This window comes from Myodes glareolus, chromosome 9 (genome assembly GCF_982192425.1).
Source record: "Myodes glareolus chromosome 9, mMyoGla1.1, whole genome shotgun sequence".
Taxonomy (NCBI): Eukaryota; Metazoa; Chordata; class Mammalia; order Rodentia; family Cricetidae; genus Myodes; species Myodes glareolus.
The window spans coordinates 16,279,340-16,292,774 of NC_142034.1; the positions used below are offsets into that span (position 1 = coordinate 16,279,340).

Genomic DNA, 13,435 nt, shown 5'->3' on the forward strand with positions numbered 1-13,435 from the left:
TCATTCATTCACTATGCCCTTTGTTGGGATGTTTCTTTTGAGACAGAATCTCACTATGTAGCCCTGGCTGGCCTAAAACACACTAAGTAGGCTAGACTGACCTCAAACTCATGGACGTCTAACTGTTTCACCTCCCAAGTGTGGGATTAAAAGCATGTGCCACCAAGCCTGGCAACAAACTCTATTTAAACACCTACCTCGTGCCCAGTGCTGGGACTAGCCATGGTGACCTAGACGGACACAGTCACTGCTAGTCACTGCTAGCTCATCCCTTGGAGAGCACACACGAACAAGCGAGGCAAGCATTTGCAACTTACAAAAAATGATGTCAAGTAAAATAGAGGAAAAAAACTTTCTCTGAAATAGAAGTCAGAAAGGGAACTGCCTTGGGAAGAGAAAGGGGGTGCTGCGGGGTTCCAGAGAGAGAGAGGGGAGCTGGGCAAAATCCCAAAGGCAGGATCAAAGCCAATGGCCAAAAAGGACTGGAACAGAGTGGCCAGGGTAAGAGCAGTGGACAGAAGAGGGGCGAGGAGGCAGGGGCCGGAGCATCAGGACCTGTGAGGCCACCGCAGGGGGCTTAAGTTGTATTCGAAACCCATCAGAGGGTCGTTAGAGAATTCTAAGAGAAACAGGAGCCGACTCTTGTTTTGGAATCTCAGCGACTGCCTTGTGCCTCGGAGGATAAGTGGCAGACACAGTAGCAGGAAGTGACTACGGCGTGGGCATGAGCAGCTGGGAAAACGTGGGTTTCCATGCGTGGCGGAAAAGGGATTAGTAGGGCTTTGCACATGGTGACAGAAAAGGAGAATTCAGGACACATGTTGGTGGTCCACCAGAGAAACTGGGAGTGGTGGCATTTCCTGGCGTGAGAAAGAGTGTGTGGAACCATGGAGGGTGGGCTCGCCTCTCAGCAGCATGGAGCTGTCCAGAGGGCAGCCGCTGTGCCTGTGTAGAGTTCTGTTCCTACCGTACATTCCATTGTCATAGCCATGTGAAGGCTGAGCCCGTGTGACTCGAGAGATTGGGCACAGAGAGGGCTGTACCACAGACGTTAAGGGACAACCAGTGAGGAAGAGAAACCGCCAGAGTGATCCCGTGGAGGCCGAAAGAATAGAAGATTCCAGAGAGGGTCAGTGGCCAACTGGGCTGCCTGCTCCTGAGAGGTCAAGGGAGGCGAGGAGAGAAACCTGTGCCCTGGACTTGGCAGCTGGGAGGGTGTCACTGATTTGACAAAAGCAGTTCCGGTTGAGCGGGGTGATGGCAGCCAGGTTGGAATGGGTTGAGGAGGGAGCAAAAGGTAAGAAAGGAGAGACAGCTGGTGGAGACACTTTCCAAGACAGGAAGACAGGGGGAGGTGTGAGGTGTGGTGGCTTGTTGTGTGATGTTTTGCTCTTTTGTCTTCTTGGGGGGACCACCACCCCCTCTCAAATAAACCGCACAAAGAGACGTATTCTTAGTTATGAATGCCTGGCCTTAGCTTGGCTTGTTTCTTGCCAACTTTTCTTAACTTTAATTATCCCGACTACCTTTTGCCTCTGGGATTTTCCCTTTTCTTACTTCTGTATATCTTACTTTTACTCCTGCTCCGTGTCTGACTGTGTAGCTTGGCGGCAGGCCCCCCGATGCCCTCTACTCCTTGTTCCCTCTTTTCTCCTTAGACTTATTCTCTCTGCCTGCCAGCCCCACCTAGCCTTGTTCCTGCCTTGCTATTGACCATTCCGCTCTTTATTAGACCAACAGGTGTTTTAGACGGGCAAAGTAACACAGCCTCACAGAGTTAAAGAAATGCAACATAAACAAAGGCAGCACAGCTTAAAACAATATTCCCCAGCAGGAACTGTCGTTGGCAGTTTTAATATAAAAGACGGACACCCATGAGCGATAGACAGAAAAGAGCCACAAGAAGAGGCTGTGAGGAAGCCCAGGGCCCAGGTTTTGAGTATAAGTGGAAGGCCCAGCCTGTGGTGGTGATGTCACTGTTGCCCTGGCTGTCCTGGAACGCGCTCTGTAGACCAGGTTGGCCTCGAACTCAGTGAGCTGCTGCCTCCGCCTCTTGGGTGCTAGGACTAAAGGTGTGCGCCACCACAGCTGGCCAGATTATTATTGTTCTAATAGGCCAGGAGGGGGGAGAAGAGGCAGGGTCATCCGAAGGGAATATGAAGGGGAGGCCGTGGACATTTGAAGAAGCATTTGTTTTCAGAAAGCAGGAGGGCAGCCATGGGAAACACCGCTGGGGAGGGGAGGTGGGCTAGGAAAATGTGCTGCTGCACACACCTGAGGACGAACCTGAGTTCACTCAGTTCCCACTCAAAACAAACAAAAAACCAAACCAACAAAACTGGGTGTAGCAGGATATACTTGTAATCCCAGCCCTGAGGAAGTAGGAATCTTCGCGATCAGCTAACAGTCTGATCAATGAGCCCAGGCCAAGGATAGACCCCGTCTCAAACAAATAAACAAAACAAAGCTGAGCCAGAGGGGGTAGCACATGGCTTTTTTTGGGGGGGGGGGTTCGAGACATGGTTTCTCTATATAGCTTGGCTGTCCTGGAACTCACTCTGTAGTCCAGGCTGGCCTCAAACTCAGAGACCCACCTGCCTCTGCCTCCCGAGTTCTGGGTTTAAAGGAATTGGATCGCCACTCACGGCACAGCACGGGATTTTTAAACAAAATTTGTATCTTTATTTACTTTTATTGTAAATGAATGTTTTGCTTGTGTGTGTGTTTGTTTGCCACGTGTGTGGCTGGTCCCTGTGGAGGTCAGAAGAGATCATCACATTCGCTGGGACAGGAGTTATAGGCAGTCGTGAGCTACTGTGTTGGAACTGGGAATGCAGATAATTTCCCCTCATGCAGCCAAACCCCCAAACGTGAAGTGGCTTCAGGGTTGGTGAAAGGATGGCAGAGCTGGGAAGTTGTGTGTTCCCAGGGAGAGAAGGGGTGCGTCTCAGAGCAGAGACCAGAGTGGGCCAGTGGGGTGGGCCACATCATTTTTAAGACATGGAAGCAAGGCAGGCTGCTCAAAACACTGGACTGTCCCTGGGCTCCTGTGACTCAGGTGAGGTCAGTTTCCTCGAGGGCTGGTCCCGAGCCAGGCTGTAACACTGGGTTATTGTGGTCCCTCCAGCCAGGCTGTGACGCTGGGTTATTGTGGTCCCTCCAGCCAGGCTGTGATGTTGGGTTATTGTGGTCCCCTGGGCTCCAGTGGAGGAGAGCAAGTAGTACCAGAACTGGAGTATTGTGGCCAAGATGACTTCAGACTGGGTGGGTCCCTTCGAGGCCATCTGGTAGGCCAGCATTATCTATCATATGACAAGATGCAAGCATGTATGTAAGGTCAGGGGAAGGCTTGGGACAGGCTGAGTGTCTCTGGGAAGGGCTTCAGCTCAGACCCGAGTGTGTGGATGTGCACTTGTGCACACCAGGGTCACTGACCAGCTGAGAAACAGGAACCAGCAGAGTCATCCCCCAGAAACATGACTCCCTGGAGCCTGGCAAAAAGCAGCTGGGTAACTGAACGAGGGGTGTGGCCATCTCTGCCCAATGGCTCTGGCCTTCCCTGTCATCTGCTCCATCTGTTGACCAGGCCTGAGAAGTGTGCACAATACCAGAGCTGCTGTGCCTGGGTCTTCTGTGAGAGGACTTGACTTGATGTCGTTCTGGGGGTCTGCCAGAGTCCCTGTCGGGTAGAGGCTCTAGGATCCATCCGTCTGTGTGAACGCGCCTTCTCTGTGTGTGTGTATGTGTGCGTGCGTGCATTTGTGTGTATGTGTGTGTGTATGCATGTGTGTGTGTGCATGTGTGTGCATGTGTACATGTGCTTGCAGAGGCCAGAGGAGGGCATGGGCTGTCCTGTTTTATCGCTATCCACTTCCCTTCTTTGAAACAGGTCTTTTTCTAAAGCTAGCGCTCAGCTAGTGAGCAACAGACCCAGCAATCCTCCAGTCTCTGCTCCTGAGCCAGCACTGGGGTTGCAAGTGTTCATGTGGTTACCCAGCCTTTTTCTTGAATGTTAGAATCCAAGCACAGATCCTTATATGCACTTACCCACTGAGCCATCTCTCCAGCCCCATACTGGCCTCTCAGTGGTTGTGAGCGGCTGGGCCAGTGTTCTTTCTGTTTGCTGAAGGAATCACTCTCCTAAAACCATTTCCAATAACTAACCCATCACAGCCCTTCTGTGGGGAACAGGTTGAGCAAATGGGACCAGGAGCCAGGAAAGGCCGAGGGGCTAGCTCAGGAGATGATCCGCATACTGCCCATAAAACCCAAGGCTTTTAGTACACTTCCTTTCTCATACCCAGTTCTTAAGAGACCACCAACCAAAAACTGTCCCTGAGGCTCGAACCCTGCCCTACTGGAACCGTCCATCTCCTTACTCCCATCGCCTTTCCCAGGTCTCCCGACACCACCCACCTCCCATACCTTACATCTGCTTGTTCCACTGCATCTGGCCAGAGGTTTGGATTCCACAGAACCATGGGAGGAAGCTGCTGAGACCCTCTGCAGACCGGGACCCTTCTGTGTTCCCTCTCCCAGCCCACTGCCAAGTACCTCATAAGTCGGAAAAGAAATCTTATGTCCCCACCTTCCTTTCCCTTCTCTCCAGGCAGAGATGACAAACACAGACAGGGCCCACGTTCTTCTGAGATTGTCCCTGGCAGACATCCTCAATACATCCCAGCCATCCTTTGGCATTGAGTCTTGCTGAAACCTCAAAGGTCTCCACACACATCCTTTGTTAACCAGTATCAGCCGACCCACATGGCAGCCACCACCCTGCTGCAATTCATTTTCTAGATGTGCTTCAGGATCCTCCTACCAGACCCTCACCCTGGTCCACCTGGAGATCCTGCAGTCGCAGCCAGTACAGGTTCTCTCTTTGTGTCCCTATAGGCCGAAGCCACACGGTTCCTGGAATTTGAACCCAGGAGACCACATCTGAACTGTCAGGACACTGGGGCATTGGCCCCAAGCTCCCACGACTGAAGAGGATCTGGTTTGTTTTCTGTTGATCCCGAAGGTGGCGCAACTTTTTGGAGAGAGGAGTGCACTGTGGGGCCTGGGGTGGGGGATGCTTCCTGCCCAGCACCTGTGCAGCAGCAAGCCCAGGTCTTGCAGGCAAATCTCCCAGCCCCAACAAGACCTGTGCACCCACCTCCCTGGCCCAACCTGCGGGCAGGTAGGAAGTGAGGCGGACACAGTAGACCTGGGGAATTGGTGATCCCCAGAACTCCAGGACTACGGGCTGCAGCTGCCCCGCTGCCTTCCACTCTTCTGGCCCCTGAGCCCAGGATGCAAGGATGGCCAGCTCATCTCTGCCCACCCTGGTGCCCCTGGGTCCCCACTGCCTGCGCCCCTTCACCCCAGAGTCCCTGGCAGCCATAGAGCAGCGGGCAGTGGAGGAGGAGGCCCGGCTGCAGCGGAATAAGCAAATGGAGATTGAGGAGCCTGAGCGGAAGCCACGCAGTGACCTGGAAGCCGGCAAGAACCTACCGCTCATCTATGGGGACCCCCCACCTGAAGTCATCGGCATCCCCCTGGAGGACCTGGACCCTTACTACAGTGACAAGAAGGTCTGGGTGTGGGAGGGCTCCCTCTTTCTGTGCCTCCTGTCCGTCTGTCTGTCTGTCCTTCGGACTCAGTTTCTCTCTCCCCCCCCCCCAGACCTTCATTGTGCTCAACAAAGGCAAGGCCATCTTCCGCTTCTCCGCCACGCCTGCCCTCTACATGCTGAGCCCCTTCAGCATCGTCAGGCGTGTGGCCATCAAGGTGCTCATCCACGCATATCCTGCCTCAGTGGGAAAGGCGGGGAGGTGAGGGGTGGGCAGGAGACCTTCCCGTGCCCTCCTCTTCCCGGCTGCCTCCTCCCTCTCTTTCCTTGACCCACCCCCACGCTGTTCAGCATGTTTATCATGATAACCATCCTGACCAACTGTGTGTTCATGACCATGAGCAACCCGCCGTCATGGTCCAAGGACGTGGAGTAAGTCGCCCTCCCCAGATTCCCTATTCTGGGTCTGTATCCCGAGGGCTCAGAGCGACCCTGCTCTTTCAGGGGAGACACACTGTCCCTGTGACCATTCACGCCTTAAGTCAGGGTGGGGGAGGGCATGCTATCACCCTCGCCAATGTGCTCGGCCCTGGGTAGCCATATGCCATCTTGGTGCCCCTCCCCTAAGGTCCACAGCTGCCATGCACCCACACGCACACACACACACACACACACACACACACACACACACACACGCACATACCCAGGTGACATCTGTGGCCCTGACTGGCCCTCTTCTTGCCAGGTACACCTTCACAGGGATCTACACTTTCGAGTCTCTTATTAAGATGTTGGCCCGAGGCTTCTGCATCGACGACTTCACATTCCTCCGAGACCCCTGGAACTGGCTGGACTTTAGTGTCATCACCATGGCGTAGGCGGGGCGTTAGGGCTGGGGTGGGAGCGGTCAGAAGGGTGAGCCCCAAAGAGGGCTTTGACAGAGGGTGGTGACACGGGCCATGACTTGTACAGACTGAGCCACTAGGACATTCCCAGGGCCCTGCCCAGAGGTCTGTGTCCCCTCCTCATACCTTAGGAGGCAGCCTAGCTCAGCCACACAGCCAGTGGGTGAGCGGGGGCTGTCCCTGCCTCTCCACTCTCCAGCGGCAAGCTCAGCACTGTTCTTCTCAATTCTTGGGCTATAAGAGGAAATTTGGAGGTTATGTGACCTGCCGCCCCATTCCTTGTGATAATCCCATTACAAGAATTCTTTGGGACTCCTCATTCTGGGCCCAGAGACACTTGATTTCTGCCCCACTTCTGACAACTTCACACACACACCTTAACTTCCCACTCAGGTATGTGACAGAGTTTGTGGACTTGGGCAACATCTCAGCCCTGAGGACCTTCCGTGTGCTGCGGGCCCTGAAAACCATCACAGTAATCCCAGGTATTGGGAGGTGTGGGGACTCTCTGCCTGGACCAACATGCCCCCCCCACAGTACTAAGGCCTAGAAGTGAACACTGAGGTTCAAAGAGTCTAGCCTAGGCTAATGACAACGCTCGGAGAACACACTTTGGGAACGCTAGTGTGGTGACATTTATTAGAATTTCTCTATGCGTTTGTGTAGTTCTGAGGGTCAGGCAGTCGCCCATTGCATCTTCGAGGTCGTTCGGTCTCCAGGTAAAGCCAAGCTCAGCACAGAGGAGGTGCTCAGGAAAGGGCCACCGTAGGGAGGCTTCGGGGAAGGCGCTCTGAGGAGCATATCCGCCTCAGAGATGGAGTTGCTGAGGCTCTGGGTGGGGTCTGCTACCATCCCATCCTTCTCCCTGCTGATGCTTTCACCCTTGCTGTGCCCAGGGCTGAAGACCATTGTAGGAGCCCTGATCCAGTCCGTGAAGAAGCTGTCCGACGTCATGATCCTCACCGTCTTCTGTCTGAGCGTCTTCGCGCTCGTGGGGCTGCAGCTCTTCATGGGGAACCTGCGTCAGAAGTGCGTGCGCTGGCCCCCGCCCATGAATGACACCAACACCACGTGGTATAGTAATGATACGTGGTACAGCAATGACACGTGGTACGGCAACGACACTTGGAGCAGCCAGGAGAGCTGGGCCAGCAACTACACCTTTGACTGGGACGCTTACATCAACGACGAAGGTGAGAAGCGAGGCTACCGGCTCCTAAGGCAGCCCTTGTCTCGGCTGCTTCTTGCAGAGGACATAAGCCTAGATCTATCATTGGCCAGCTTGGGTAGCCTCCAAAAGTCAGTCATGACCCTCAGAACCTTCTCTTATCACACACCTTTGATCCCAGCACTTGGGAGGCAGAGGCAAGTGGATCTCTGTGAGTTCAGGTCAGCCTGGTCTATAGAGTGAGTTCCAGGACAACCAGGCCTGTTACACAGAGAAACCCTGTCTCAAAAAACAAACAAAACAAAACAAAAAGATCCTCTCCTATCAAATGAAGTATGACAAAACTTCCCTCAAGGGTTAAGCGATGATGACACACTATCTAAAATCCCGCACCTGCTGAGGCTGAGGAGATAGCTCAATCCACATGTGCTTGCTGTGCTAGATTGAAGGCTCAAGGTCAATCCCCGGAACCCATGTAAGCATCCAGGCATGGTGGCACATGCCTGTGATCCCAGCACTGGAGAGGCAGAAACAGGCAGATCTCAGGAGCACCCTGTACAGTGAGCTAATCCTGCCTCACTGGCAAACCCCAGGTCCCAATAAGAGACTCCCTGAAAAAAAAAGTGCAGTTGGTGCTGAGAAAAAAGACCGAGTTTTCCCTGAGACACACACACACACACACACACACACACACACACACACACACACAGAGCTCTCGCTGTACAAAGACACAGTCCATCATCCTTCTGTAGCCTGGGCACTCTGTTCTCCTTCCCCATCTTCCCCACACTCTGTGCTCTCCTCCTGGTAGGGCATGAGCATGTCCTGTTCACATGCCTGTTCTTTATGGGCACATGCAACACTCACACACATTCTCAGTCTCTGGTACTCACGATGTCTGTATATTGGAATGGTGTTCATCCTTCACTGTGGCCCCTAGATTCTAACTCATAGAGAAACCCTGTTAAATAACCCTACAGTTAAATAAGTAACCCTACAGTTAAATAAGTATGTGGTAGCCTAATGCACACACAGACACACGACCTTTGCCCTTTGTTCGGCTCCTGGTGAATTCTGACCTCATAATCAGAGTCACTGCCAAGCTGGTGAGGTGAGGTTTAGCGCTGAACCCTTGCAGTTTACCTGCTGGAGAGCTTGGAATCCAGGACTGTTTGTTAAAGATGGGAGGGGTCACACATGGAGTAGCTGTGTGGCCGCCTTGGGCACACAGGTCTGTCCACAGGTGCGTGTTGTGTGTGTGTGTTTACTGTGCATCTGTGTGGTAACATGTCTTCTTCGTGGCCTCTGGTTCCCAAAGGAAACTTCTACTTCCTGGAGGGCTCCAATGATGCCCTGCTCTGTGGGAATAGCAGTGATGCCGGGTGAGTTGTGGGGTATCCTGGGAAGTGGGGCTCCGTTAGGAACATGCATCTGGAGAGGATGGGAATGTGGGGGAACCAGTGGGCAAGGATAGAAGGCTTTGGTGTTTGGAGGACATATGGGGGATCCTCCACCCAGAGTCCTCCCACTGTCCTCAGCTCTCTTCTCTCCCTAATCTGGACCCCCCTTTCTCTATCAGGCACTGCCCCGAAGGTTATGAATGCATAAAGGCTGGACGGAACCCTAACTATGGCTACACCAGCTATGACACCTTCAGTTGGGCTTTCCTAGCTCTCTTCCGCCTCATGACGCAGGACTACTGGGAGAACCTTTTCCAGCTGGTACAGCTGCCCTCGCTCTGCCCTGCTGCCCACAGACACACCCTCCACACTGCCGCTCCTCAGAGCCCACCCCTAATGGCCAGGCCCCCACTGCACCATCTCCTCCAGGGGACTCCCCTCTGTGTTGTTATGAATATCTGGCCAGAGCCGAACCACAGTCCTTTTCTATTTTTGCTTTATGAACTGAGGTCTGGGCCTGCTATAGACTTGGACCCAAGAATCTACAAGCCTCAGAAAATCCATTAGGACGGCTGGGGAACTTAACTCTGTCCCCACACAATGATAGTTAGCCCTCCATATCTGTGGGCTTCACTTATGTAGATGCAACCAACGACGATTGAAGATACTTAAAAAAAAATGGAGCGGACAGTAATGGTGCACACCTTTAATCCCAGCACTCAGAAGGCAGAGGCAGACAGATCACTGAGTTAGAGAGGTCAGTCTGATCTACAAAGCGAGTTCCAGGACAACCAGAGCTACACAGAGAAACCCTGTCTTGAAAAACTAAACAAAGGGCTGGGAATATAGCTCAATGGTAGAGTACTTGCCGAGTGTGTACAAGGTCCTGGGTTCAATTCCCAGCAATGTGCAAGAGAGAGAGAGAGATAAAAAGAAGTATTTTAGCAGTAATAGCAGTGGTGGCGCACCTTTAATTCCAGCACTCTGGAGGCAGAGGCAGGCCGTGAATCTCTGAATTTGAGGCCAGCCTGGTCTACAGAATGAGTGAGTTTCAGGACAGCCAGGGCTACACAAATCCTGCCTCAGAAAACCAATTAATCAATAAGCAAATAAAAAACAAACTAAACTAAAAGAGGAGAGAAGAGCGAAAGTATTTCAGATGAAAAAATTGTGCCTATACTGGAGACTCTTGTTTGGAGGACACACACAGGTATCCTATGGGAAAAGATTTTTATTCCATAATTTAGAAGACCCAGCAACTGGTACATGTAGCACTTACATTGTATTAGATACCATGGATCGTCTAGAGAGGACTAGAGTGGGGGCTGTGCCTAGGTTGGATGCAAACACTACACCCTTTCCTATAAGGGGGATGAGCATCTGGAGATCTTGGCATCCAAGGAACCAGTTCCCAGGACACCAAGGGATGCCTGCATTTGATGTCTCCGGCTGGTATAGCAGGTGGATTGAGAAGGAATAACGGTGTCTTCTGATCTTTGGCAATGTTTCTAACAATATTAATAATAACAGCAATCATTGATCTGCTATCTGTAGAACAGTTCCTTGGTACCAGGCTCTGGGGCAAAGCAAGGTTTCAAGCCCTGTTTGCTATTTGTCCATCCTGATTTTCTGACCTCAGAGTGCCTATCTGGACTCCCCATGGCTCTGATCTGGGATACCAGAACGCCTAGGTCACTTACACGAATTTTGAAGTTCCCCAGAATATGGTTGAGTTGCTAAGGATGGCCACACCTTGTCTCCAGGCTCCGTGAGGGACCCCTCCTCTGCCTACCTACCTAAGCAAAAACCATGTAGAAGGACCCATGGAGGCCATGAGACCCCTCCCTCCTTTTTCCCACATCCCCAGACCCTTCGAGCCGCTGGCAAGACCTACATGATCTTCTTCGTGGTCATCATCTTCCTGGGTTCCTTCTACCTCATCAATCTGATCCTGGCGGTGGTGGCCATGGCCTATGCGGAGCAGAATGAAGCTACCTTGGCGGAGGACCAGGAGAAAGAGGAGGAGTTTCAACAGATGCTTGAGAAATTCAAAAAACATCAGGAGGAATTAGAAAAGGTGGGGATTCAGGCAGAGAGTTTTGGGTGAGGGCCAAGGGTCTTCCTGGCCTTGGCCTGAACTGCTTAACTCCTGGCTCCTTCCAGGCAGGCTGGAGGGATAAGGGAGGAGCAGGGACGAGAGGGAAGGGTTATGGAGCAAAAGGAACAGAAAGCTCCAGGTTGGAGCTTTAGTGGAAAGGATACCTCAGTTTCCCTATCACACAGCGAGGATTTTGGCACAGTGAACTGGAACTTTCCTCCAGATTAAAGGTCTATGGCTTTGTGCTTTCTGGGTCTTTGCTGAGTCAGAGGCAGGACCCCAGGTTGTACACGGGACAGCCTCCCACTCTCTCATGCACATATGACGTCTAGGGCCTAGCGGAAAATCAGAGATGAGAGCCTTCTGGGCCAAGGTCTTCAGTCCTTTTGTCCTTACCCCGTCCCTCTACCACCACTGAAGGCTGCCCCTTCTCTCCGTGCACAAGATATGACATCACCTAAGAAAAAGCCCTGTCATCCAAGAGGCTCAGGAAGAGTTTCTGAGAGTCAACGTGTCCACCCCTCTGCCTCAGAGTGAGACTTCTCATTCATTATTCTTGCTGACTTACAGGCTAAGGCTGCCCAGGCTCTGGAAGGTGGGGAGGCAGATGGGGACCCAGTCCACAACAAAGACTGCAATGGCAGCCTGGACACGTCCGGGGAGAAGGGACCCCCGAGGCCAAGCTGCAGCGCAGACAGCGCCATCTCAGATGCTATGGAGGGTAAGTGCCCTGTGCCCCCATCCCCTCCCACTCTGCCTATGCTTCCCACCAAGCCTCGCAAGTCTCCTGAGGTGCAGGGTGGGGCCTGCTTGGACCCAGCTTCAGGAGGGCAGTAACTTAATATTGACAAAAAAAAACAAGCTGGGATAAATATAGTCCTGCAACCTGCTTCATTTCTGACTGCAAGGCCAAGCCATTGCGGGAACTAGGGGCTTCCGGGAGGGTTTGGGGGCTGCCAAGGCAACGAACGAGGAAGGACAGGCTAATAATATTAACCAGGAAGGCCTGGTGTTCCAGAACCTACTCCAGTGTTTCCTGGGTAAAGGCTAAAAGTCAATGTTTAAATTCCCCCAAGTAGAATCACAGACTCCCAACAAGTCCTGTGGTATTCAGGAGGAGAATAAAGAAGTTGTAAAAAGGGCTGGGCAGTGGTGGCACATGCCTTTAATCCCAGAACTTAGAAGGCAGAAGCTGGTGGATCTCGGTGAGTTCATGGCCAGCCTCATCTACAAAGTGAGTTCCAGGACAACCAGGGTTGTTACACAGAAAAAACTCTGTCTCAAAAAAAATAAAAAATAAAAAAATAAAAAAAATAAAAGATATCTCTGACCCAGAGATGGAGGGTCACTTCCTAGGGCTTGCCTTGTGCTAAAGGCAGAGTTTGAGGTTCTTCAGGGCTCTGTGAACCTTTAGAGGGCTCCATCTCACACTTACCTCTGCATTCACGTGATGGTGTTCTTCCAGAGAAAATGGCCCAGGAATGCTGGGCAGGGGTGCCCCAAGAAGCTCCCTGCCTCTGTTTTCTCAGGCTTTAGATCTCAGACGCTGGGACACCTACAGAAGCCCAGGTGAACTAGCCCGAGATAGACAGCCAAGGAAAGAGGTTCACTTTCTCATTCCTGGGTGGGACCCCAGCCCTACCCAGGTTCTCCAGGGGACTGCCACCTACCCTAGTCTCTTTCAACTGCAAAATAGGTGTCACCAATAGTATCTGCCTCTTAAGTTTACAAAAGTAAGTACTGGAGAACCTGCCTAGGGGGAGGCTACTCCCATAGGCCGCAGAGGCCAGGTAAAGGAACAGCCCCATTCCACAGACCCCACTGATTGGGAGTAGCAAGAATAGGGGTTTTCCAGAAAGTCACTCAAGAGGGAAAGGTTTTTATGCCTGGGGACAGTCTGGGGTGACTAGTGTTACCAGCAGCAGGGAGGGGAAGGTTTCAGGAACTCCGGCCAACAGCACAGAGAACTAATCCCCTAAATTGTACTCCTAAGGTGTACCCCCTAAAGTATACCCCCAATGCTTCCTAAAGACTCTGGAACCCAGTCAGAGACCACGGTATGTCTTGTTCCTGACAGAATCACAAACCCAAGAGGATGGCAGGTAGCCCAGCTCCAGCTCACTAAGGGGAGGGAGGGTGAAGCATGGATAATAAAAACCCAGGGCTGGAGAGATGGTTCAGAGGTTAAGAGCATTGCCTGCTCTTCCAAAGGTCCTGAGTTCAATTCCCAGCAACCATATGGTGGCTCACAACCAACTGTAATGAGGTCTGGTGCCCTCTTCTGGCCTTCAGGCATACATGCAGACAGAA

The 13,435-nt window shown here is 52.3% G+C and overlaps 1 protein-coding gene and 1 long non-coding RNA gene across 2 annotated transcripts in view; one reads left to right on the top strand and one right to left on the bottom strand.

Annotated features, from left to right (window-relative positions):
• The first annotated feature begins 5,150 nt into the window (after nt 1-5,150).
• Scn4a (sodium voltage-gated channel alpha subunit 4) overlaps nt 5,151-13,435 on the top strand; it is a 31,045-nt gene continuing 22,760 nt past the window's right edge. The window contains exons 1-10 of the mRNA XM_087909859.1: nt 5,151-5,576; nt 5,668-5,786; nt 5,897-5,986; nt 6,300-6,428; nt 6,853-6,944; nt 7,356-7,652; nt 8,946-9,009; nt 9,207-9,348; nt 10,895-11,104; nt 11,696-11,846. Of these exons, the coding sequence (XP_087765985.1) occupies nt 5,304-5,576; nt 5,668-5,786; nt 5,897-5,986; nt 6,300-6,428; nt 6,853-6,944; nt 7,356-7,652; nt 8,946-9,009; nt 9,207-9,348; nt 10,895-11,104; nt 11,696-11,846 (1,567 nt within the window). The 5' untranslated portion in view covers nt 5,151-5,303. The remainder of the gene's footprint in view (nt 5,577-5,667; nt 5,787-5,896; nt 5,987-6,299; nt 6,429-6,852; nt 6,945-7,355; nt 7,653-8,945; nt 9,010-9,206; nt 9,349-10,894; nt 11,105-11,695; nt 11,847-13,435) is intronic.
• LOC148120772 (uncharacterized) lies at nt 7,367-8,640 on the bottom strand. Its single transcript, XR_015738735.1, has 3 exons — nt 8,521-8,640; nt 8,021-8,238; nt 7,367-7,477 (listed from the first exon to the last, which is right to left on the bottom strand). It is a non-coding gene; the product is annotated as an uncharacterized LOC148120772 (long non-coding RNA).